Source organism: Coturnix japonica, chromosome 3, assembly GCF_054131305.1.
Source record: "Coturnix japonica strain WE chromosome 3, WE-NBRP24, whole genome shotgun sequence".
NCBI classification, from domain to species: Eukaryota; Metazoa; Chordata; class Aves; order Galliformes; family Phasianidae; genus Coturnix; species Coturnix japonica.
Window position 1 is genome coordinate 43624267 of NC_140665.1, and position 25875 is coordinate 43650141.

Sequence of the window (25875 nt, forward strand, 5' to 3'; positions counted from 1 at the left end):
GTTTTCTGTAACCAACAGGTTAATCAACAGCTTCGTGACTCACCCTTGCTTACCTAAACTACAGGAGAAGCTGAAAAACATCCCAAGTAATACTTCCTATCTAAGAAATGAAGGAGGAGTAAATCAAACGTGAAATACTGTAAAGTAAGACAAATTTGTGCACCGTATCTACTACTCAGAAAACTCTTTCAAAACCAGTTTAATATCTCTTCATGAGAGCTCACAGGTAATAAGCAAGGATTTGTTCAATATTCATTCAACTCCTTGTGGAATTATCCATATCCTTTTTACATACATTTAAGTTGAAACCTGTACACTGAAAGAAAAGGCTTAAGAACATAAGGAAAAACAAGCAACAGGGAGCAATAGTGGCCACATGAAGAAATGATTTGTCTTCCCATCCTTTTCAAGGTGGCTAACAACGATATTCAGAAGACCTTACTGCCCTACAACACATATATATTTGGTCTGGAAAAAAGGCAAAAGCAGCAGCAATTCTTGCATACTGAATACTCACTTCTTTCATAGCCATCAGCTCTCCAGTGTCAACACTAATACAGGTGTATACCTTCCCATATTGGCCTTCACCTGCAGTTAAAATAAGACAAATGAATTAAACTACGTTGAATAACTCACATCAACTGAGCTCACCTTTGCCAAAGTCATTCACCTGTATTTTCATTGAAAATTTCAAGTAGACTGTAACCTGTAGCACCTAATAAAACATTCATAATCCTGAATTCAATGTCATGTTTTCACTTTTTATCAACTTAACAGGTTGATCTGAAAGTAAACCACCCGAGTATGAGGATTTTCCCACAAATCCTGAACCAGAGAGGAAACAATAATCATATGTGGGAATCAACACCAATATTGGGGAAGGAAACAAACCAAAGATTGTGCTCATTTCCACTCATATTCGTGGTTCTTCCAAAAGCAGAAATCAACAAATCTAACAAAATAGGCTGAATGTAAAAGGAAAGTAAAGGAAAGTAAAAGGAAGTAAAATCCTTTTACTCCTTTGCTTCTTATCAGGTTAGGGCAGGGAAAACTTCACTGAACTTCTACACAAAGAAAAATCCCAGTTGTAACTGTATTTTGTATTTCAAGATCCTGATTTCAGTGATGCTGGTACTACCCATGCGAAGATACGAGACCTCAAAAGATGGTCTCAGACTGCCATCTTTTTCTTTTTCTCCCCCAGTCTAACAAATGAACATATAACAAACTTACCAATTTTGTTTCCTCTTTGCCACTTGAAAGTCACTTTTCTCAAACCTACGTGCATGACATTATCGTAAGACTTCGGTGTGTCACAGACTTGGCCAATGATATTCTTCCTCCTCATCTCTCTGTATCTCCTTTCTTCAAACAACTGAACAGACTTTTGAACAGCTTCTATTGGTGCTTGTTTGGAAACAGTGTCTAAAAAGAAGAGTTAGGTACAATTTGTATGAGAAATATCCTCTTTTTATATTTTATTTTGTTACCTTTTGGCATCATTTCAAGGGACATGACCTACAGTATAACTATCTTATGCATCAAATTTAACATTCAGCAAAAGGATAAGGCACTTTAGAAACCACATATGAATGAAACATGAAACTAAAGGAAAATAAAAATACTGGGACTTTTCTACTCATCTTTCAATCGATTAAAGGAAGTTAGATGTTTGAAATGTAAAGATTTTTTTTATATATATATTTCCCCTGTAATTAACCACAGGTAGATAATGGAAATGTGTTGGGGTCGTTAAGAACAGAAGGGCAGTTAAGTTTTTACTCCATTGAACTGCAAGAGTCTTCTGTTATTTCAGATACTTAGAGGTATTACATAACTCCAGATTTAAAGTCTTATCATGAAACAGAATCCTAGCCAGTGAAGCTAGAAAATATTTCAGTAAAGCAATCATTTCTACACTCCTTCTTATGAAGAAACAATATGTATCTGTCACTCTTGATAGACAGCTTGATAGACCTTTTCTAACAGTTCCCAAAAGATGGACATACTGAAATATCCCTGTATTCTTCTTCCTGCCCATAATTACTTGTCTTATCTACTGTAGATGGTAAAAGCAGTTCTCTTTGCAGCACTCTTTTAGAAACTTTGCTCCTCACTCTTCTTTTCCTTCCAGTTTAAACCAATTCCATTAATTCAGTGCTTAAGCCCCAAATGAAAAATAAGCCTCCTAGATTTCTGAAAAATAAATAAATAAAAAATCCCCTTTATGGAACAAAGCTGTGAAAACCTTTTCAGATGAGCATTACAATTCAGCCTTATAACACAGCAATCGCTTAGGAAATACTACATTACAGTGACACCTACCTTTGGTCTGGTTGATTAAGGTTCTGAGCTCCCAACTCCGCCGGGATGAGCCACTTGAATCTCCTTTTGGATATGATGGTTCTAGAGAAATAATACTGTCAGCATAAAAGTGGCTTTACCTCATATTAAGGATTACACAGTCACACTGTGCAGCAGAAACGGAAATCTTACATATCAGGACTAATACACACTACAAGTATTTTAAACAGCGTAAGCTCCTGATTTAATAAATGATTCATCTTTAGAGAATGAGTTATGAGAGATGTGGTTTAGTGGGCAATACTGGTGGTATGTGGGTGGTTGGAATAGATTATATCTTAGAGGTCTTTTCCAACCTTAACCTTAATGATTCTGTGATCCTATGAAAGTTATTCTGAAATGAGATGTCTGCTTTGTTTGTCATTCCATGCTTCATTCTAATTTACATGGAACACATCATCTTACAGGAGGAGGCTTAGGGGGAGATCTTCATTAACATGTAGGAATATCAGAAAGGAGGTTGCAAAAAAGACACTGCCAGGCTCCTTTCAGCTGTGCTCAGTGCCAGGACAAGAAGCAGTGGGCACAAAAACTGGAACAAAAGATGTTCTATCTGACCACCAGGAAGCACTTCTACCTGCTGTGCAGGTAGCTGAGTACCAGCACAGGTGGTGGAGTCTCCTCCTTGGAGACCTTCAGAGCCCATCTGGACATGGACCTGGGCATCCTGCCCTGAGTGCTCCTACTGAAGCTGAGTTGCAGCGGTGGACCCAGAGGGCTCTTATAAACTCAGCCACACTGTGATTCTGCTTTTATTACCAAAAAATACCACACATACAGGGGCCAGGTACACCTGGAGGAGCCTCGGTTGAGACAAAGTCACGCACACGGTGGATTCAAGTAAAAGCAAGTATCTGTAGTATGAAAGCTGCAGTGGTAGTAAGAATCTGACTGGAAACTCTTCATTGCCCCAATGGGTCCAGTTTCATTAACAGCACTTAAGAATTTACTATCTGATGGTGTATAATTCAGTAACCATGCTACTCAGTTCATTAAGCATAATGTATCTTAGTAAGACACCAGGAAATTCCTTTGGATATAATTCAAAAACAGTATGGAAAGCGAGAGAAGAGTTACATACAAAAGCAGAAGAACTTAAAAGTATAACCCTGGAAGTTAAAAATCTAAGTCTCAATGGGAAACGTGGGAAAAAGAAAAAGAGAGAGCTAAGAACAGGGAACAGATAAAAATACATTACTGACACGAATCATCAGCATATTCAGGTCACAACATAACACTGACAATCACCTTCTCGCTCCTCAGTGGGACTGGAGTGACGACTAAGGGATCTGAACTGCAACTCGGCTGCTATTGAAGCCAGTCGATCATTTTCAGGGACACTGGAACCTCTGTTAAATAGAGCCATCATACTAATTAACATTGCACTAAGTAACTACTAATGACAATTTAACTGCGGTTTGAAAGAGAAAAAAGAAAGCTATGAAGCCTAGGACATGAACCATGAAAGAAAAACTGATGCTGAGATGCAAATGGAAAACCCTCAGCTATTTTTCCCCCAAAATGAAGACTTTTAATATAATTTTCACTATGCCACTATCTATTATAAAAACCTTCAGCTTTTAAAGCATTAACAATATGAAAATGTTGTTGCTCATAACAGGCTCTCTTCTACTGATATGTAACACACTAACAAAACGGTTGCTGCAGGACATGGCTGGTGCCAGCTATGGATGTACAGTCAGAAGAGATTCAGCTTGACGATAACCTGACCACGTTATCAGATGAAGAATGGTAACTTAATTATGCTTCCAGAGCATGACAAGTACAAATTCAAAGCCCATAATCACTAAGTAAGAACTGGGGGGTAGAGGCACGATTCAGCAGACTGGACACACAGTGTTAAATGACCCGTAGCCCAGGCCCTACCCCCTCCAAAAAGCAGAGTACAATCAGATACCTCAGAATAAGACCCAGATGAATAAGCATGTTGAACAGAAACAGTACTGAAATAAATGAGTCTTAAGCCCTTAAGTCTTCAGACACCTTTTTCCAGCTACCAAGATACTGATGAATTCACCCAGGTTTTACAGTAAAAACTACAAAACTTTCTATGGTAAATCCCTTTTGCACAGGGTTCTCTTTTCATTTTTTAAGGCATGGCGGGGTAGAGCTGTGATTGATGCCTCCTAATGTTTCAGAAGTATGAGCTAAACGTTACTGGAAAATGGGGAATACTACTAAATCCTTCACCAACAGTTGACACAGTGGCTGCATATATATGAGAACACCTCCCTATCCTACAATATGTTTTCCTAATTATATATATCCATATTTTTAAATGCAACACACAACCTTGAAAGCAGAAGCTGAAGACCAGGATACTCTCCCATGTGAATGTTCTCAGTATGTTTGTTCTATACTGCCTGCAGCTTCAACTAGAATGCTGAAGTTTGAGGATGAACCGAGCGAGTGAAAATCCTCAATGCTGTCTGGGAAGCTGAGCTTTAAATCAGTAATATTAAGGACATAAAGAACAACATTTCTAATTGTACAGAGCTCAAAAATTCCTGATGTCTCTAAAATAAGGTAGTAACCAAATAGAATATTCTAAGTATCATAACTTTGAATGCAAAAGTCTAAAATCTACCATGGTCCTATCCTAGCCACCCAAATCCTTTAATGCCTGCATCCATAAGGACTGCCTGCACGTTCTCAGGCACAGAAATAGAGTAAAAGAGAGATACTTGCTAAATTTCTTCTCTGATTCTGGATAAATATAAAATGATGATTAATAACATCAGCTAGCTCAGAAATTAAACATTTACATACGTCATTGGCACAAATGTAGTACAAATTTATACCTATCATCAAGCTCAATGTGAATAACTGAATATTACTGCTCTGGATTTCATTTTCCAGTTATATGGAACAGCTGTTGGGGTTTATTTTACAAGCATAACTTCAACTGAACTATGGTGGCATTTATGCACTATGCACAACCCAATTCAATTGATGTATCAAGTTTCTACATTCAACCTTTTATAGTTGTGTAATGCTTATGATCATGCCATAAGCGTCTAGAGAGATTCTGGAAAGTGCACAGTTTGTGCTTCTGCGCTATTCCAGCAGCTGGACTCCTCACCTCTTGCATACAGAGCCAATGCCACTTCACCCAAAAGACTCCACTTTCCTACTGAAGCACTAATATAAATGACATCTGTAATTAGGACTGCAAGGTATAACAAGTTCTTTTGAATACATTAACAGCAGAAACTTGTTATAAATGTATTACATTGTAATATTTGGCCATCAACTGAGTAACAACCAGCAGATATCCTATTTGATAAAGGAGGTTAAGCAATGCTACCTAAAATTGCAAGCACTGCATGAAAAACAAAACAACAAAAAACACCCAGTCACAAGATACTTTAATACTAACCACCAGAAAAAGAAAACACAGGTATGAGATAAACAGGCAAAGCCATTAGACTAAAGCACTGCATTCACATTGACTTTCATATTACAGTAGCGTATATTGAATTGCAATTAAAAGTAGAATTCTTATTTCTTTTCTCCTTAATGACTACCTTCTAGCACTAGAAGAAAAAGGCCAAAATGCTAAACTGCACAAATTTTGACAGAAGTGTAAAAGATGCACATATAGAAACCATGCCATGTACTCAGTTGTGTCGAATTAGAATAGTGACCATTTCATTTGGTAGAAAATCACAACAAAGACTACAGATACTGCAAAAAAGCCTACTATCTCCCCTCTAAAAACTGCCTTCAAGCAAAGACATACCTTGGCATTCTAAATACTCAAGATAAAAATCATCTTCATTTATTGTATAAAGGGAAAAAACAATCAAGCAAGTTCTGCATTTGACTTTCAAAATCATAAAAACAAACAAAACTTTACCCTGTATGCATATAAAGCCGTCAGAATCTCCCAGTAAAAATTCTCTAGAATTTTACTTACTTGAAAGGGGTTTTGCAAGTGCATAGCACTGCAGATTACTGCCTGCTTTGTCTGCTTTTTCAACAGAGGGCTTAAAATGGAAGCATGAAGGATAAAAACAGATAGTATGAATGACAAAAATTCAGGCCTTTTGTCAACAAAAAAGTCTTGCAGGAAGGATACTATATACAAAGCTGTGATTTAATTCCCCCTTAAAACCTTAATATGTGCTTTTCTGGTCCAGTTGGTAAGGGTTGCTATTGAAAATCGTGTTTATAGAATGAAATACTTTACTTGTCTAATCTTGTTTGCCACCATCTAATGTTTCAAAATAGTAATGGCAGATACTAACAATGCCAAAATCTAACAGAACAAAAATAAAGATAAAAACAAAACAAACAAACTAAATATCGCATCTTGGGTTGATTTGTACGTAAAAGTCAACTTAGTGCCAAGTGTTAGTTACCAATACAATTTAGTGAAGTTATACCAAACTGACTAGATTATGTTAATTTCATGGACATTTTCAACTAAGTGAGCTTGTTATCTATTGACTCCAAATGTCAGAAGCACATGCTTAAACTACAAATTTTGTTCAGAGATTTTAATTCTGAGAAGGGGTTTTTCATCAGTTTCTACAAAGTAAGATACTACTCAAGTCAAACAGGAATGAAGAAGCCAGTGGAATATATGATGGGACGGAAAAGCACGGTGCAAATGATCTACTGGAATGCAAGTAGGTGGAAACAGTTATATGGATGATGTAAGTAGAATGAGACTGCTATGTCATGGAGTTGGGCTACCTGGTATCATTTGTACTGCTGACAGATTTGGGTTGAGCTGAGTCGCTACCGATGGGAGCGGGGCGACTGACAGTAACGTTGCAAGGGTTCCGTGCATCACAAGGGACACTCCGTGTGCTGTGGCAAGAAGAAAAACTTCAGGAAAGAGTTCAAAAAATAATAATGGATGGAGCTGAAAATTTACTTTAAAAATGAAATTTTGATTGAGCCGTGACTTTAAATGTCTTCCAAACACATACAGACTTTTCTGTGAAACAATCTTGGGTCTCAGAAGCCTCAGGAAATGTCAATATGTACAAGAAAAATCATCCTTAAAATAACGACCTCCAAATGTTTAGATTAATGCCGGCATCTGCCAGCAGCTAAACAATTCCCCAAAAAGTGAAGAGTGTAGTTTGACTGTGCTGCTGTCCTTGAAAAATAAAACCTTCTGTGTAAAAAGATGCATGGCGAGGTTTACACAAAAATTTTCATGTCAACTCTTTCAAAGGGAAGCAAACTCAGTCGTTGTTTTTTGGCTGTCAAAGATTGATGATGACGCAGAAATGCCTCTATATACTAGAATGCTATGGGCTTTTAAATTGTACCTACAGCTAAACTACAGAAACCACTATCACAGTAACACAGACAGAGATTCTGAGCAGGGAAAGGAAAAAAAGAAAAGTCTTGCTATCAAGACTGTTTTTACTAGACTAAAATTTGTTCCGTTTTTACAGGGTTTTCAGGAAAGGCAATGAGGATGTGGGTGACTTCAAAGCTGGGAAGCATGCACCAATAAAATCTGTAAAATAAAGGGGCAGAAGGAGAGGGAAAGAAGGAATTTGTATTGTCTTTAAAAGCACTTCTATAAAATTGAGACATGCCAGCCATATTTTTTTTAGAAGTCTTGCCTCCAAGAGGAAAGATACGATGTTCCACACATGGTGTCCCAAAAGTCAGCAGAGCAACCAGAGAACAAAACAGTTTAGAAATCTAAACTAATGCTAAATACCTGAAGCCTTCAGGAGTGGGGATGATAAGATGAGGATTTGGTGGATCACTATGGCAGCGAGGTACCTTCACAGGACGGGGACTGTTTCGATGAATAGCTGCAGACATGAGGAAAAAAAAGGTAAGATCTTAGCTTGTATGTCAGAAAACTGTTAAGGGCTTTTCAAGACACAAAATTAACATTAACTGCAATCTTACAGAATTATGTGCAAACCAGCACATATTTGCTTAGCCCTTAAGAAAATTTCCTAATCACTCAGATTTTAAATAAAGCTGTTACAAAGCTATGAATAATAAATATTATTCACACTGTATCATGTAACACTTATAATAATTAATAATTAAAATTCCCAAGAAAATGAAAAAAAAGCAGCAATTTGAAGATGTTTACTTGAATAAAACTAAATCCTCGTTATTTTAAATTCATAGTTGAAAGACTGCTTTATTGTCTTGCTTCAAAATAGATCTTAACAAATTTCATAATAATTAAGAAGCAAACAACACTACTATGTCCATTTTGCATCAAAATTGGGTTTCTCAGACAAGAGAAAGTAAAACTAGGGGAAAACACATATGACAGTTTTACCAATACTAATCATCTCCCTATGGCAGACTGCAAATAAATGGTGAACAGGAAAAGGGTCATACCTAAATCAGCCACACTGACCTTATGCCTAGCTCACTCAGTGCCCACAAAAGCATTTTACAGCATTTTCCCATTCCCCAACCTCTCCCTAAGTAGTCAGAAATATACGGTGACACAAGATAGCTGATTGCTCATCAAAACCTGGGACAGTTCCCTTTCTACAAGGCTGGATTAATCATGGCAAGCGTGTTTTCTGCCTTGTTTGCACTACCAGGCTGTCAGGACCAGTGCTGGTTTTCCTGTTATAATTTGCAAGGACACTAACAGAAGGTAAAATCCAGCGCACAAAGGTGGATACATGCTGCTACACAAAGGAAGAAGGCAGGATGAAACACCAGGAGACTCCCTGCTGTGTATCTATAGGCAACAGCATGAATGCAACTTTAGGAAAGGGGGCGAAGATCACAGTGGGTTTAAGTCACTCAATACAGAATACAAACGGAACTAGGAATTCTTATTTTACTCCCAATCATGAGACAGAAAGGTGTATTTGCAAGTTCTGCAGCTAGAATATAGTTTATATTCAGTTATACTTATTTACAATACAGTACAAAAAGTGAATGTACAGAATTTGACTGATTTTTCTTTTAGACAGTACTTCTATTCGAAGGATTATGTTGACTTTGATTGTGAAAAGTTTCTCAGCTTACAAGAGTTCCTCATAAAAAGTAAAGCTTTGCTAAAATACTGAAAAACTTCCTCTTGGCCAAGTCAAACTACCTTCATGTCACTGGCCATATCCTATCCAAACCCTATCCAGGAAGTGGGCATCAGGAGAAAGACAGGAAGGAGATGTGGTATTTTGGAAGTTAAACCACTCAGTGGACTTGGGAGGAAGAAAAGAGAAACAGTGCTGAGAGAGAGGTATGTGAAAAAGAAACACAGCTGAGGAAACATCCTTCTTCTCATGATAAACAATGAAATATCTTGATCTTCTTATGCCAAACAAAGATATTTTTTAAGCCATGACAAACTTCGGTATTGGAGAATTGTTTCCCACAGCTCTATCTCATACCACCAAATATAACTACTCTGTACCTCAACACTTAAATAGAAGTCTGTCAGAAGTGTAAACACCTGCAGCACCACAAAGAAAATCTGGGATAGAGAGTTCTGAACATCTGTCTGAAGTTAAAACTACTTCTTTAACCAATCTTTAGAAAACACAATCCTCTAGAAGATCTGCAAAACTTCACAGGGATTCGGGGGCAAAATCAGACAAAAGCATCTGTAAATCTTCTAAATTTCTTGAGTAAAAGCACCATTTATCTACATTTTTTTCAGGCAGTCACAATTTCCCATCAAGAATCACAAAAGCCTTGAAATAAAATCCTTATTTCTCTTTCTAGCTTTTTAAAACTACTTTACAAACAAAGTTATGTTAAAATAGCAGCAAAACTCAAGAACCAACACCAGTAACTTCTGCCTTACCAAGGTACAGACCTGTAACAGGACTGTGAGGTTTTCCAATTACGTGGCCAATGCACTCATTCATCAGAGCTTGTAAACTCTAGAAAATGCAAACAGAAAACATTGAGATATTTTATATTTCAAGAGAGTTCAGAACAATACAGTAAATCTCACAGTAATAAAATGATACTGGTTAAATACATAATATCTCAAAAACTACATGCCTCACTCCCCTGTCTACCAATGATATTACAGTTTTGGATGCATATGGGGGTTTTGACTGACTTTTTTTTTTAAATTAATTTATTTATTTTCAACATAGAAAGTCTTAATTTTGCCTTGTCTGCTGGCCTTGCCAAAACTCAGTAACCACAAGAACTGAACAACGATTCACCATAAAAATACTTCATAATATAAAGCTAGTGAAACTTACAATTATCCATCACTAATAAATATGTACAACCAAGCTTGCTGGAATTAAGAAAATGCTGCAACAACCTCTGCTGCCTTCTCTCTGATCCCTGTCCCCACTCTTCAATATGAAATAGTGAAAAAATATGAGTGAGAATATGCCAGCCTGAATCATAAAATGAAAGCCTGTAAAACAATGAATATGATGCACTGCACAGTAAAATAAATTCACTTTCCTAACCTTCCCAGGAAGCAAGTAAAACTTTTGGGAAAGAATATTTATTAGTCAAATCACTGAACTTAGACTGAGGCAATCTGAGCTTGACTCATAATTGCCCATGAAACATCAAACAAACTATTAAATCCGACTGAATCAATTAATTTGTCAGAACACCAGGGATAAAATTCATCTTCACAATAATGAAATAAAATTTTGTTCTTCGGTACAGTTGCTATGAAAGCCACTTCTAAATACCAGCCATTCGGACTAGTCAACATTTCTTCCAGAAAGTCAAAAACTTACTGAAGACTGGAACGTGGAAGCTAGACACTAGACTAACTGAATGAACAGCAATTAAATGGAATAACAGTGTGTAGTCTGTGATTGGCATATCTTACCAATATAGACTGAGCTAAAATCTATCTCAGCTTTAAATCTAGAGCTTCAAACCCGGACTTTTTTGGTTTTTTTAATGCCATAAAGTATTATTTGAATGAGATTGATTGACATAGGCATTTCTAGGTAAAATGCTGTGAGCTGGTGTTATACAGCAGTCAAACTAAATAACCATAAGGAGCTTCAAGTAACACACTGCAAAACTGAAATCCAGCTTTAACAAAGCAAAATTTCAGAAATACAGTGAAGGGTTTTGGTTTTTCTCCCTTTCTCTCCTACTTGTTCCATATCCAAACTTAATCTGTATTACATAAACCTCTGAAACCTCTGTCATAAAAACCCTACTTGAGGAAATGTCAAGGTATTTTAGATAATTATCAGTCAACAAACTAACTCAAGCATGATTGCTTGTTAGCACACTTTCATGGTCACAAGAAAGTATCAGTTCCACTTATGGACAAAATTACCAGTAATTAATGTCATAGGCCACATTCTTTCCTCCTTAGAAGCTTCCTTATAGATAATGATCTCTAGCAAGATAGTAACACCAAAGTACACACACATTACTCTTCAAAATAGCAGGCACCTTTGAAACTGCGTCAAATCAGATCAGTAAAGCTGAGGGGTTACTTTCTGAAACTACAGTATTACCATATTACCATCATAACCTTAACCTTATCATTTAGGCAGACAACTCTCATACAACAACATAGACACAGAAGAACAAAAACATAAATTACTTGAGAGCTGTTGGCAAAAACATAAATAAAAACTAAACTACGTAGTAGTTATTGGGTGCTAAGACTCAGAAGCTTGTATTCAGAAATTTATTGGGCTGTCTACATTTTTTTTTAACTCTGCAGTAAAGCCTGTACCGAGTTTCCCCAGAGATAGAAGTACAGAACAGGCAAACTGTCAGCAATTTGAAAATATTAATACCAGTGGTCATAACCATGCACTATTCCTAACTTTATGAACTGAAGAGATGTCATCATCGGTTATACATAACAACAATTTTCAGCCCATCTGCAGTCAGACACAGCTTTATAAAAAACACCCCTGATAACAAACAGTGATAGAAATGCCTCATAAATACTTAGAAATAAATAATAATCACAATAACTTATTCCATACCAAGAAGTCATCTTCTGGGAGAGCCGAAATAAATGCCGGTTCAATGGCTTGAAGAAAATCAAAGCCTTGAGTTGCCCACCTATTTCAGAGATAGAAATATGAATTACTCTTTGATGAGAACCATCACAGGCGTTTCAACAACATCAAAGAAAAGCAAATGGTAGTTACAAAGATTTCTTTTTTCATATTTTCGACAGGAAAAATAAGTAAGAAAGCAATTTGATATAATAAAGGTAATGTATTTAACTTATATTAATATTTGCTGAGTATTTAATAATAAAATAAATAGAAAAATAAAAACATCTGCAAGCACGGATCAATATAAAGTATCTGTTATAAAGCAACAGAATTCCATGAAATTCTGATTTATCAGCTACAAAATACTGCAAAACCCAGCCACTAGTTTACATCCTCAGGATGGTTAAGATATTGCAAATTCTCTTTTTTTCTTTTTCCTGTTAGCATCCAGCAATAAAGTCTCACAGCACTAACTCTAAACACAGTTTGAGAGACCACCAGGCCCAACAGTACTCTCAACAGACTGAGGAAACATGTATTTAGATATCTGTAATGTAATTCTAGATACAGTTAGTTTAACTACAGCTTTATATCACTCAAAGTACAAAATGTGGTTCAATCCATTTAATTTCTGAAATAAAGTTACAGATGAGAAAAAGAGGCTTTGAAATAAAACTGGGAAAAGGAATCATGTGCAAGCAGAAGTAATTTGGACTGCAACAAAAACCATTTCACAAATACAAAGGCTGAATTCTAATATTTATATGCAATCATCAGCCTGAAGAATTTTCACCAGAGTGGAAACACTTCTTCCTCAGCTGTGGGCCTTACTTTCCAAAGAGAATGATAAAAAGGACTTGTACAGGAGGCAAAAGCTTTTATAAGGACATCATTTCTGCAACCACGTGAAACAATGGTCCTTTCTCTGTACAATACTCTGAGAATGACTGTTGCATATTCAGCAGTCTTTGTTGACGCCTGGTCGCATACTTTTGTCCAGAGCTAATGGCCCATACCCAGTTTCTGAACTGTTTGAGTCCAATGATCTCCACTTTTTCTTCCTAACAGGAGGCAAGATGTTCAGCAGAAGATTCTGCAAAGCAGCTGGAGGATTCATTTGGCTTTATGTATTTACAATTCAAATTATTTTCAAAACTCAAGTGCCAGAAGCATTAATAGTTTAAAAGAATAGCTTCTAAACAATTAATCACTGTTCACAGCATGAAGAGTCCCGAATATTATTTAAAAAATAACACAAATTACTACAACATTAACAAGTTCGCTGTTACCTGGGTCGAGTGCCTCGGCCACTCTCACATTTTGTTAGCACGTAGTTCATCCATTTTCTGGCAAAGCTGATATACTTGTCTCCAATTTTCTGCCTAAATTCTCCAGACATCAGACGAACAACCTCTTTATGGTACTATAAGAAATTAAAGATTACTTTTCAAATAATATAAGTAATATCATAAGTATTATTTGCAATATCCACCAGAGTATTTGCAGGCTAAGAAAACTTCGCGCAGTGTAACAATCACATCCTACTGTCAAATAAAATGATTTCATGCAAGTAGTTGTATAACTATAGAAAGAAACATAAAAGTATACGACACAAAATGAGTTAGTAAGGGGCAGCACTTCAGCCGTATTGTATGTGTAATATCTCTTTTTCAGTCTTAGTTTTTGAAGTGTTCTGCTAATTTCATGTCAATTCCACAAAACATACTGTCATTATTATCATTAGCTTTTAGTTTCCATACCTCAAACCCAAAATTGTAAGCCTGAATCATGGCTTCCCGATAGTACTGCTGCAAAGTTGCAGATTCTGATTCATCAACTTCAGCATCAAACTCAGATGTGAACATATGATCAACTCTGTCAATGGCACTGCTTATCTTATTGCATAGCTGCAATGCATCATTCTAAATAACAACAAAAAAAGATCATATTATTATTTATATTTGACTGCTGAGTAGATTAAGGAAAATACAAATCTGATGATTACATTATTTTAAATGCAAATATACTTTAATGTCACCACAATACATTCAGTCTCAGAAAAACAAATAGTTTTCAGAACTTGCACTAAGCAGGATTTATAATTAAATGCAGTATCGCAATTCAGGTTGTTTGCTTTTATGAGATTAAGAACAACAAAAGCAAAGGGAAAAAAAAAAGGAGTTTTTCTATCTATAATTTTGGTAGTATTTTAACCATGAAGTGTCTATAGCTTCTGCTAAATGCAAGAGGAAACACAGGACCCTGATACTGCAAATTCAACACAGGAATGTTTTAGTGTTTCTGGATCTTTAAAAAGGGAAAATAAAAATCAGACACTTTCCTTCCATTCTCTAATCCTCTGAAACAAATACATTACTTTTTCTGTTACTGTATTTCTATTGCATGATGAACTTTTTCCCCACATAACTAATATAACAATGATTATACTAATATTGGTCAAAATCACACCCATACATTCTTAGCAAAAAAAGAATGAACACTGTACTGAAAATGGATTCCAATGGCCTAGCACAAATTACAGCTGTAGAATATCATTAGCACTGCAATCAAGTCTCCTTACATACCTCTACTTATCAGTGAGCAAAGTAAAATCATTTTTACTGACATAATCTTGAAAACAGCAGCTTACCTTTAGTTGCTGCAGAGCTTTGGCAATGACTGGTTGGCTGGATGTCTGTTCCTGGTGGAGCGATATGAGCCCTTCTATAGACTGTTGGAAAGCTTTTCGCTGACTCACAAGGTGGGCAGACTGAATGACTACGAGAAGGAGGTTGTCAACCTAGGAATATGAGATACCACTAGTCTTTATCAACAAAACCCACTCTCTACAAATATGTCCTGCATTGGCCAATGCCAATTGGGAATTTTTGGAAATTCTAACATATTATATGGTTAATTCACACCGAAAAGACTAATGCTAGCAACAGAGCTTGATAAACACTCGTCTTTCAAGCACAGGTCTTCCCAATAAATAATATTTTCAAGCTCAAATTTCTTTAAATGCAGACACAAACATAAATGCATCCATGTTATATTATCTAAGTCAGATGGGATGCCATTCGCAAACTAAATTCCATCTTCTGCTGTTTTCACTCACTGAATTAAATGGTACCTTTACTACAAGTCCAATGAAATTTTAAAAACTTAATTATAAGTTTTGGGTTTTTTTTTACTGTTCGGTCTTGCCTACAGATAAACAGTGCTAGACAGAAGTGGTATTTCTAACTGCCTGTAGCTGCTGGAGGCCCTCAGAACATCTGAGGCCACACTCAGTGTTACAGAAAGTCACCCTGTTAGTAGACAGGAGAGCCCATTTATGGTAGGGATCCAAGGAACTGCATGACATACTAATAGGAAAATTCACTTAGCTTAACATAAGGGCATGTGAACAGGATAGGCAGGGAGTTGCAGCTGGCTCGGATACTGTAGCACAGCAGAACTACTGGCAGGAACCCCCGTTGGCTTGGAATGAAGGGAAGTATAACTGGAAATATTTCTTCCTAAAGAGCTGCTGAACATCCAGTAACTCCACAGATATTTTACTTCAAATATCACAATTCACTCAAGACTGAAACTAATTTGTTTCATGTGTCAGTGAGTGGAAAACATGCAACTGACCTACGTTACTGAAGATTGAGTTCTTAACAAAACATAAAGGTCAACCCATCTGAACACCAAATAAGACTTTAAAACGTCTTACTACAAAAATCTATCCCTGAAAAATGTACATGGTAGAGATTAATACTTTTAAGAAGCATTCCAATTCAATGTAGTCTACTAATACAGCTAAGAATCAATCTTATGCTATAATATATAAATATACACATAAACTAAAACATGCCTCACTTAAATCATTTTGGCTAATCTAGAAGAAGACTTCAAAAAAGCATGGAGATAACACAAACAGCCAAAACAAAAAGAAGCAACCCACCTGCATGCTTCGTAGCGTATCAACAGTTTCTACTTGTGGCACTACTTTGACTGGTTGGCCCTCCCACGCACTCCACATGTCACATAATTCATGGTCTTTGTCACTGTGTTTGGTCATTATTAAATAGGCCTCATATGCAACCTCATCTGAATCTTTTGAGCAATCTTTCCCAGCAGCCGCATTCAGGAGCTGCAAAATCACAGCCTTTTCACCTGCAATACTATTTGGGACAAATACTTGTAAATTCTCAAGTCCAGGGATTTGTACCTGTAGAAGAAAATAAAATGAGACTGAATGAATGAATGAGTTTCACTTTCTCCTGAGATAAGTAAAATAGAGACATGTCATCTGATTTAAACAAGTTATCTCGAGTAGCTGTACGATATGCATGCTAAAGCAATATTTGTAACCAAGTCATGAGTCAGAATCGGACTGTGAGAACAGCAAAATAGTTATTTCTGTGATCTGTCATAAGGTAACTGATGTAGAGTTTAAGTTTAGCTCTTTCTTTTCAGAGTTGGATGCCATCAAGCTAAGACAAAACATAGCACTCAACATTTTTGACATAAGGCAGGTATACTTCTCAATTAAAATCACTTTTGTCCATAGGTCAAAATAAAACCTGTAACATTGCGAATGAAATCTAAAACAGTTTTCCAAAACTACTGTGCAACTGACTGAATAGATTTTCAAAAATTTCAACTCCCTGCACAAAGCTGTATATATTTAACAACACCTTCAACAACACCTATGCGCTTCTCTCCTATTAACATGTTTGTCTTTCCTCAAACCAATGTTCCCTTTTAGCAATCACTCATTTAAATCCAACAGGAAATTTCTCACATAAAAGTAAGTCAGTTGGGTACCAACTGTAAATTATGTAGCTTAAACACAAATAAGGAAAACAAAACAAAACAAAACAATCAAACAAAAGAGAACCAACAGTGCAGCAGATCCAAATAAATATAACTAATTGAAAGAGTTGATTTCTTTAAATTCAAATTGCAATAAAGACTAGCTGGCCTAGGAGCAAAGCATTAAACCATTCACATGGGAGTTTATAATGCAGTTGTTATTGGGCACCTGTGCCCAATGGAGTTAAATTTTCTGCACAACAGTTTGCTAGAAACAGAATCATACGATCATTAAGGTTGGAAAGGACCACTAATGTCACCTAGTCCAACCATCAATTCATCACCATAGGCCCGTTCCTTAGTAAGTGTTATTATTCCTCTCTCACAGAATGGGGAAGTACTATTGCAGCACTGTTGCACTTCCTAAATTGGAAATCTTTGGAAGGGCAAGGAATTAGACTCTGGTTTCCCAAAACATCAGCTACCATTCTCACACAAACACAGACGAAGAAAATAATTCTACTGCCACTATTCAGCTTTAAAAACATGAAATTACAAATGTTGAGATATACAGGTGACATTAAAAAATTGAAAATCTTAACATAAATATGCCTTGGTGCTTTGCTTAGCACCCCCACGCTAATTTCATGCACTTGAACTGAATTTACCTTCACATACTCTTTTGTTTTCAGAGCATTCAGAAGATCTCCGACAGGGGCTGACAATGCAAACTCTGCTGCTATTTCAAGGTCCTAAAAGCAACATCAAAAGAATATACTTTCAAACTAAATTTATTTAAAGCATATAAATAATAGTGAACATCAGTGAATCACATGAAACATTACTGTTAACTTACCTTCCTCAGCATTTTAGCAAATCCAAGAGCCTTGGAGGCCCTCTCTCTAGCTTCATGAAACAGTTCTTTGAGTGCTCGGCTGGTCTCTATGACAGACCTCCTGAAACATTGATAGGAATGAAGTGATGGTGTTTTAATAAAGCATGTTAACATTTACACAGCTATTAAAAGATTTTTTTTTAATTTATTTACCAATAGAAAGAGTGTAGAAAATATTTACAAGCAGATGACTAAAAATCAAACTTGCCCAAGCACATTTTTGTTAAGGATATAAAAAGAGAATTTAAAGACGGCTAGATAACAACTTCTGACATCCCGAATTAAAAGAAGGTTATTAGGTTTCAAAAGAATGATTCAATACTACCACATACAGAAATATCAGCAAAAAAAAGTCTAAGGAATGTCACATTTACTAAGTTTTAATTCTAAGAATTAAAATGCAGTATATACCTGTCAGGGGTAAAGAAACACAACTGTGCTTATTATTATTAAGCCAAAGGGCTTAATACCTTATTTCATCTGATGCAGTACTGTCATCGGCACTGGCCCAAAATTCATCACAACTGTCTTGTAGTCCAGAATCTAAAAATATTCCTGTAGATTTCAGCAGCATTCCTGCAATATCACTGTAGCAACAGAAATGGTGGAACTTCAGTCTTATTCAGGATAGTATGGCACCTTAAGCTTCTTCCTATACTATCCAATGCAAGAGAGCTGTGTTGCCAAGTCCAACTGAAGAAGCAAGCAGCATCGTGGGGGCCCTTTGTTACTTTACATTAGTGGGGCTATCAGGAACAGGGACTTTGCATTTTAGCAGTCATTCCCGTTACAGCTAGAGTAAGACTAATCTGAACTTACTGAATCCTGTAGCTACACTCAGTGCAATAATCCAATAGTTCTCAAAAAGACAACTACCTGCTTACTGGAGGCTCAAGAAGCCCAGTCTGAGAACCCTGAACAAGTACCAACTTGCATAAAAACATGGTACAAATTGGCATCATAAACAGAGTAATTTAAACCTACCAGAATAGTTTTCCAGCTTGAGCTTCTCCTCCTCTTATATAAGGAGTTATTTCTTTGGTGAAATTCCATTCTTCCTCTAAGAGATTTTTTAAACTATGAGATGCTTGAGGTAACTGCTGTAGCATTTGGATCCAGCTTCGCATGTAATCAAAGTAAACCTGCATATGAAAAGAGATCATTTAGACAGAAATTGTTACACAACCTGCAATTAAGGACTACAACCTCCCAAACCAACAAGCAAACTTACTATTATACAATTCATAGAAAATATTTCTACATGTTTTGTTTGCTAGGAATGACAACGAGTTATGTTTTTGCACGAAGATGGTGTAACTTATGACTCAAGAAATAAAAAGTGGTGCTGAAGTTCACTCTCTACAATACTTTCCTGAAAGCAGTTGCAGTATCATCACCTTATTTGCTGTGCTGCAATTCAACACAATATTGCATAATGAAGCGAGAGCTGGTTAAAACAAAACTACTGAAAAAGCAAAAACAAAGAGAAAAACATTCCTAAATCTTTTATTAACTGGATTATTCCAAAATATTTGGATCCATATTCCTGGGTGTGGATAAGTGCAAAGAACAAACCTCTCATATTCTGTTATACCTTACATCCCTTTTACCAACACTTACTTCTAATATATATATATATGTGTGTGTGTGTGTGTGTGTATATGTATGTGTGTATATATATATATATATATACAGTTTTAAACTAACAAAAAAAAAAAAAATCCAGGTAAGTACAATTCTTCAATTTCAGATGGCAATAAAGGCAGATAGTCTGCACAAGAAACTTTAGGTGTAATGGTGTATTCTTCCCATTATAGGCAACAAAAAGCAGGTTAACAAGAAATAACTGTGTATCCTCAACAACTGATAGAACCAGCAGCTCCGCTGACAAAACACTATTAAATAAGGTACTGAAGTATATCTTATTGCTCTTAGTTTTATTTGTTCTTTGTTGTTGTTTTTTTTCCCCCAGAACAGTGAGGACTGAACTTTTACAGCTCAAAAATAATGTCAATTCTAAAGGAACAGCAATTTAAATTAAATTTACTTGATCTAAATATTTCATTTAGGATTAGTCAGAAGTAGGGCACTTACCTTGAAAATACCTCTGTGTTTTGCTTATGACAATAATGAACACACAAAAAAGGCACCTTTCATGGATGAACGTAAGGTATTAAAGTTTTAAGACACAGCACTGATCAAACAATCCTATTTTTTATTCACTAGTAAAAGGTTATTAAACATTTAAAAAAACTGTATGCAATTCACAGGTCTATTTATGAAGCATTTTCTTGCAAGTACACGCTACTTACAGATCTACTGCTCCACAGTCCAGGAAACAAGAATTAGTATTATTTCAAATGACAACAGCTGTAATATTATCTTTACAAGTCCTTCAGAATAACAATATTATGTTAATAGAGCAGAGCAACAGATTAGCAATATCTATACCTAACATGAGCGATACACATCTATGAATATTACTCAGATAAGTACTCTTAGTAGAACCTGAAATGCCTTCCCTTCTTTTGAAGCTTACCATTAACATTTTATGCAGGTCCTCTTCAAAAGCATCAATGTTGCAATCAATCTTTTGCAAGTCATCTAACACCTCACGCAACATAAATTGGTAATATTGCTTCATTAACAGGCCACCCTTCAGAACCTCCTTACACTCTCTCACTAGCTGCAAAAGAAAACCCCAAAAACCAGAGTCAGTCAAGACACTACCCATAAATAGTCTCCAGAATATGAAAGCTTAATTTTGTCAGATGTTTGTCTTAGTTTATCACTGAGCAATTTCTGAATGTCTATAGAAATGCATACAGGTCACTCTGTATGACTCCAGGAGAGACCTGCGTTAGTTTGCCAGGATTACCTAACTGCTATCACATCATCTGCCACATAACTGTAAATGGAGATTGCAGCTGACATTTCATATTCTGTTTCCCACCCAGGGCCACAGTAAGCACCTTGTTGGACAGACTAAACATTTGGAAGTGGGAGGCAAGAGGTCTCACAACAATCAAAAGCAACTTTAAACAGAAGCAAGTCAGGAACAACATGCAGCGTATTTGACAGACACTTGAAGACTTACGAGAAATATGTTACTACATGAATTTGATTTTCAATCTATTGGCCATGTGTCCACTACTCCAAAACCTGTACCTGAAAAGCAGTTGGTACTCCTGCTGTTTCATTGGAAAAGGCTAACATTAGGCAAAAGATCTTTTGACCACCACACATTTGCTTTTGGCCAAACAGTGGTCACTCTTAACTGAAAGCTTAAAATTTGCATTTGTTTAAAGAAACATGCACAAGCACAAACACAGGAGTACATAACACAATACATTTCAGACCCCCGCTAGCAATGGCCTCTCAAAATCCCTTCCAGAGCTAAGTGTGTGTTCTTTTGAAATTATATCATCAGTCTCCAGGTCTGACATCCCAACCTTTTTTGAGCACCAAATTCATTAAATTAAGAGTCTGAGATCAAAAGAGGAAAGAGAAGGGTTCATTTGGGTGGTCAGAGAGGACAGAGTTGTTGGTTGATTAACCTTTTTGAATTCCTTTGTTACATCTGTCCCGGAAAAAGAAAATATCACTTTCTCAATATATGAGAAAGTACAATGGCATGAAAGCAAAAAACCCACAGCCACAATATGGCAAGAGTACTTTTGAATCTTTTGTAGAACAAAAAACAATACGCTACATCCCCCTGGCATGCAGGGGGAAAACAATGGTAGCTTTCTAAACTCAGTCTTAGGTCTGTTAGCAGTTCAAGTGAAAAAAGATAAGGAAAAAAAAAGAAAAAACACAACCACAGTAATTCACTATAATGTAGAAATCTAAAAATCAGACATTTATATCCCCACTGTGTCTTACTTAAAAATGAAAATGTGTTATCCACACTCCACTCAATCACACAGTGTACACAGTGCTAATCTATTGTTTCATTTTGCCACTGGACCCACAAAGGAAAGCATCATTTATTCAAACAATTTAAAATTGGTATCTAATAACCAATCTGTTACTTCATAGAGACATTAGGACTTGGCATTATCACTTGTCCCTAACACTTCATATTATGGTACACTTCACTGATACTAGAAAAGTACTTCTAATCCTTGCAGAAGATCCTTCATCTTCTCCGAGATAAAATACTATTAAAACACCATTAAAAAGAGAAATACCTGAATAATACCTGACACAGAAAATCCAATCAAGCAGGACAAGTCAAGTAGTCAGCATACTGTGGCTCCGCTCCAGACAGAATGAGCCACTTAGCAGACAACCAGGTAGCTGCAACTTTACCCTTTTCAGCCAGGTCAGGCTACCTACTAGTAATGTGTACTACATGACAGCTAACAGTCACTATGCAAAACGATGTCAGCTAACTTCAAATGACTGCTGATCCTAAAATTACAGGAAGCAACATGCTGGCACAGGCAGCCCAGAGAGGCTGTGGATGCCCCATCCCTGAAGGTGTTCTAGGCCAGGTTGGATGGGGCGCTGGGCAGCTTGGTCTAGTATTAGATATGGAGGTTGGTGGCCCTGCATGCAGCAGGAGGGGTTGGAGCTTAATGATCCTTGAGGTCCCTTCCAACCCAAGCCATTCTATGATTCTATGAGCTGGTAAGGTTATCCAGATAGCGCGCTGATAGATACTGTTTTTACCATCCAAACACAAATCCTTTGACTGCCTTCTTCTTTAATTGTTAAAACACGTATTCAAATACTGCCTGGCTAATAAGTGTGTGGATTCCTAGAATTCCTAAGAAATCTGCACCTGCATCAACTTACAGTATGCTACAATGCTTCTAGTTACAGATCCAAGGGATCTTGAAGAAGAAAGTATGACAAATGCACTCTTCTAATACAGTATCCTATAATGTGGAAATAAAAACCTTCAGGTGTACTGATCTAATTTCTCCGCTGAATTTTGTAAGGAAAAAGCTTTTATGACAGTAAATCCACTTCTCAGCACAAACTCAAGACAGATGAGAATCAACCTGAAATACTGAATAGTGTGTGGGATAGTAAGCATTTGCTCAGTTAAATTCACTTTTTCAATGTAATTAGCGAGACAGGACATACAGCCAAAACAGTTTGTAACAAATATATTGTTTTCCAGGAAAAAGCAGCCATTTTTGCAGAACTCAAATTCCATAAATGTAATGTAATGGCAAAAAAAAATACAATTTGTCTCAGGGAAAGAAGGATGTTGCACTTTATCATACAGTATACTATTCAATAAATACGACCATTGAGATTGAAATTGTAAGTACCTCGCTAAGAGTAGTCAGAAACTTATGTGGCTGGGACCATAATGTACTCTGGCAATTGATTTTTGAGTTCTGACTAACTGAAATGTGAAATCACACTCAGTCAGAGTATATTTAGAAGTTTACCCTGAAAGGCCACTTGACAAAGCCATATTCTGGTTAGATTCACTGGGGAGCAGGAACATGAGTTTAGATCAATGTTTTTCAAAGTCTGGTCCAAGACATACTGATACTACCTGAGCAGCCTTTCTTACATGGGATAACTATCAGAAGAGAAACCCTCTTGGAAAATTCTCAACCTGTGACAAGACTCACAATCTTGGGTAACTACACTTATAAAGATCAGATATTTACATAAAAAATATTGCACACTAAGAGCATTTTTTCCCATTTAGTTTTTCTTCCTAGTCAACTTACAATGTGAGTCCGCACCATATTGGTAGGGGTCTTACATGCACAAAGATAAAAGGATCAAATGAAATGTCTAACCAATATAGAAACCCTTAAAGCTGCTCCCATAAAACTGGCTACTCTGCCTAGAAAACCCATGTACAAATAAGTGTACTGGACAAGATTACATAGCTTGTAATGCAGATGGAACAAACACTATTTACGCTACTGGTTGATAATTCTTTAATCACCAATTTTGATTCCTGGATGTCTAAATCAGAGATGTATACATAACCAGTTGTTTACCATGCAAAAACCACATCTCCATACGAAATAAAGACAATTTATAGAAATTATTACATAATTATATACTCTCATTTCTTAAACAATTCCTCTTCAAATAGACGACCTTACTAAAATGAAAGAGACAAAGTAATTTCAAATAGAAAAAAAACACTTGAAGCAAACCTGTTTAATACTCAAAAGAGATGGTTCCCCAGCAGGCCTTTGTTCCAACCTTAGCTTGAGACATTCATGGATAACATTGAGCAGGACTCGGCAAAGGACCAAGAACGCAGGTTCAAAAGATGGCAGATCCATGGATTTCAGCTCTTCCCATGATACAGTGCTGCATTTTTGCTCACAGCAAGGTGGGGAATTTAATAACTGCACATAATCTGAACACAACATGGGATCTGGACAATCTGAAAACTGTAACAAGAAATAGGTATCATAAAAAGAATCCCCAAACTCTTTTAAGATTTAGGGTCTAATTAAAGCAGCATATAAAAAAGACTATTTTTAAAAGGTAAGGTTCTATTAGAGCAGCTGCCTATTAATTAACTGGCAAATCAACCACAGAAGTTTCAATTCTATTTTCATTTTTTGTTTAGGTGGTGGAGTGGTTGTTTCTTTTTGGCCTTCTTGTTCTTGTTAAAAATAACACTACTTCTGTTATTTTTTTTCATTTGAGGATCACCATACTGAGGTGAACACAAATGTACCCTCCCTTGGGAGCAAACAACACCATTTTTTACTTTATGTTACTGATTTAAAATAATTAAATCACCAATTAAGCACCAAAATCACTACACAGGGAGAAACTGATGTTTGTGGTTATCACAAACACAGCAATTAAGCCTAATACAATATAGGAATACATAGATTCAGACCCTTATAATGCACAGTACTTGAAATTTTCAGGATATATTAAAAATAAGAAGAAATAAAAAGGCTTTACACTAATGACAACAAATTAAGAAAGAATTTTGCACTTGTTTAGGTCAGGCAAGTAACATCATTCTTTCTCAAGTACACAGAGTATCTACAACTTTTGTTTCCCAAATATTTTATATAAAGCTTCACATTATGAAGTAATGCAATTTTCATAGAAGTGTCACTAGCTAAGCTGAAAAAAATTGTAAAATAATATGCTCTGAATTTTGGTGGGTATTAGAAATTGAAAGTGAAATTTAAAAAGGAAGGTTAAAAAGAAAAAAGAGAGATCAAGCTGCTTTTTTTCCATTATTAAACTTACTTTTTCACTGAAATGAAAAATACATTTAAATGAAATGGCATTTCTTATTAGCGATAATAATTAAAAAAATCTGAACTGTATACTCTAGATATCTAAACCATATGTCTTCTGATAATACTTTAAGAAAAACTGCACATGTAGTCATTGTGGGTTTTAATCTAGGAAGAAAATACATATCTCAACATGTGTGCAGATCATAGTAATAACAACACATCGTACATAATACAAAATTTGTTTAAGATTAAGTCCCTTTTATTCCGATTCTTATTTCATATCTGCTAAGTATGAATATCTCTTATTTGTATATTAAATATAATTAGCATTTTCTAGGTTTTTCTTCAATGCTAAATTTTAAAAACATCACTTCAAAGGAAAGAAAAACATCAGAAATAAGATGAGATTTTACAGTAGAGCCTACAAAGATCTAAAAACTTAAGTCACTTTTAAGCTCCTTACCTAAGAGAAACTGTTTTTAAAGTTTATTATTTTACATTTACACATTTTTTACATTTATGCCTAAAGTCCTGCACAAGCCCAGCTTTCTCAGAAGAGCCACACAGAATTACAGGTACAGACAAAGTCCATTTTCTTAGTGTATTTATTTTTCACTTTAGTTTCTCAATTGGCACAGGGGGTGGGATAGCACATTCA

General features: G+C 36.1%; 1 protein-coding gene across 15 annotated transcripts in view; it reads right to left on the minus strand.

The window, feature by feature from the left end:
* MAP3K4 (mitogen-activated protein kinase kinase kinase 4) overlaps window positions 1-25875 on the minus strand; it is a 61962-nt gene that overhangs the window by 8178 nt on the left and 27909 nt on the right. For 3 of the 15 annotated variants that reach the window (XR_014943968.1, XM_085541395.1, XM_015858049.3), the window contains exons 4-21: window positions 24156-24398; window positions 20552-20698; window positions 18997-19154; window positions 18483-18599; window positions 17974-18073; window positions 17786-17869; window positions 16264-16530; window positions 14962-15111; window positions 14072-14233; window positions 13601-13734; window positions 12294-12372; window positions 10154-10232; window positions 8078-8174; window positions 7087-7203; window positions 3613-3713; window positions 2326-2406; window positions 1234-1425; window positions 518-588 (exon numbers count right to left, since the gene is read on the minus strand). Coding sequence is in view for 12 of the 15 variants with exons in the window: in XM_085541395.1 (XP_085397521.1) it covers window positions 518-588; window positions 1234-1425; window positions 2326-2406; window positions 3613-3713; window positions 7087-7203; window positions 8078-8174; window positions 10154-10232; window positions 12294-12372; window positions 13601-13734; window positions 14072-14233; window positions 14962-15111; window positions 16264-16530; window positions 17786-17869; window positions 17974-18073; window positions 18483-18599; window positions 18997-19154; window positions 20552-20698; window positions 24156-24398 (2379 nt within the window). In the remaining 3 variants the exon portion in view is untranslated. Of the gene's footprint in view, window positions 1-517; window positions 589-1233; window positions 1426-2325; window positions 2407-3612; window positions 3714-7086; window positions 7204-8077; window positions 8175-10153; window positions 10233-12293; window positions 12373-13600; window positions 13735-14071; window positions 14234-14961; window positions 15112-16263; window positions 16531-17785; window positions 17895-17973; window positions 18074-18423; window positions 18600-18996; window positions 19155-20551; window positions 20699-24155; window positions 24399-25875 lie in introns of those variants that run through there. The other 12 variants (XM_085541396.1, XM_032443947.2, XM_085541400.1 and 9 more) reach the window with 9 other exon arrangements.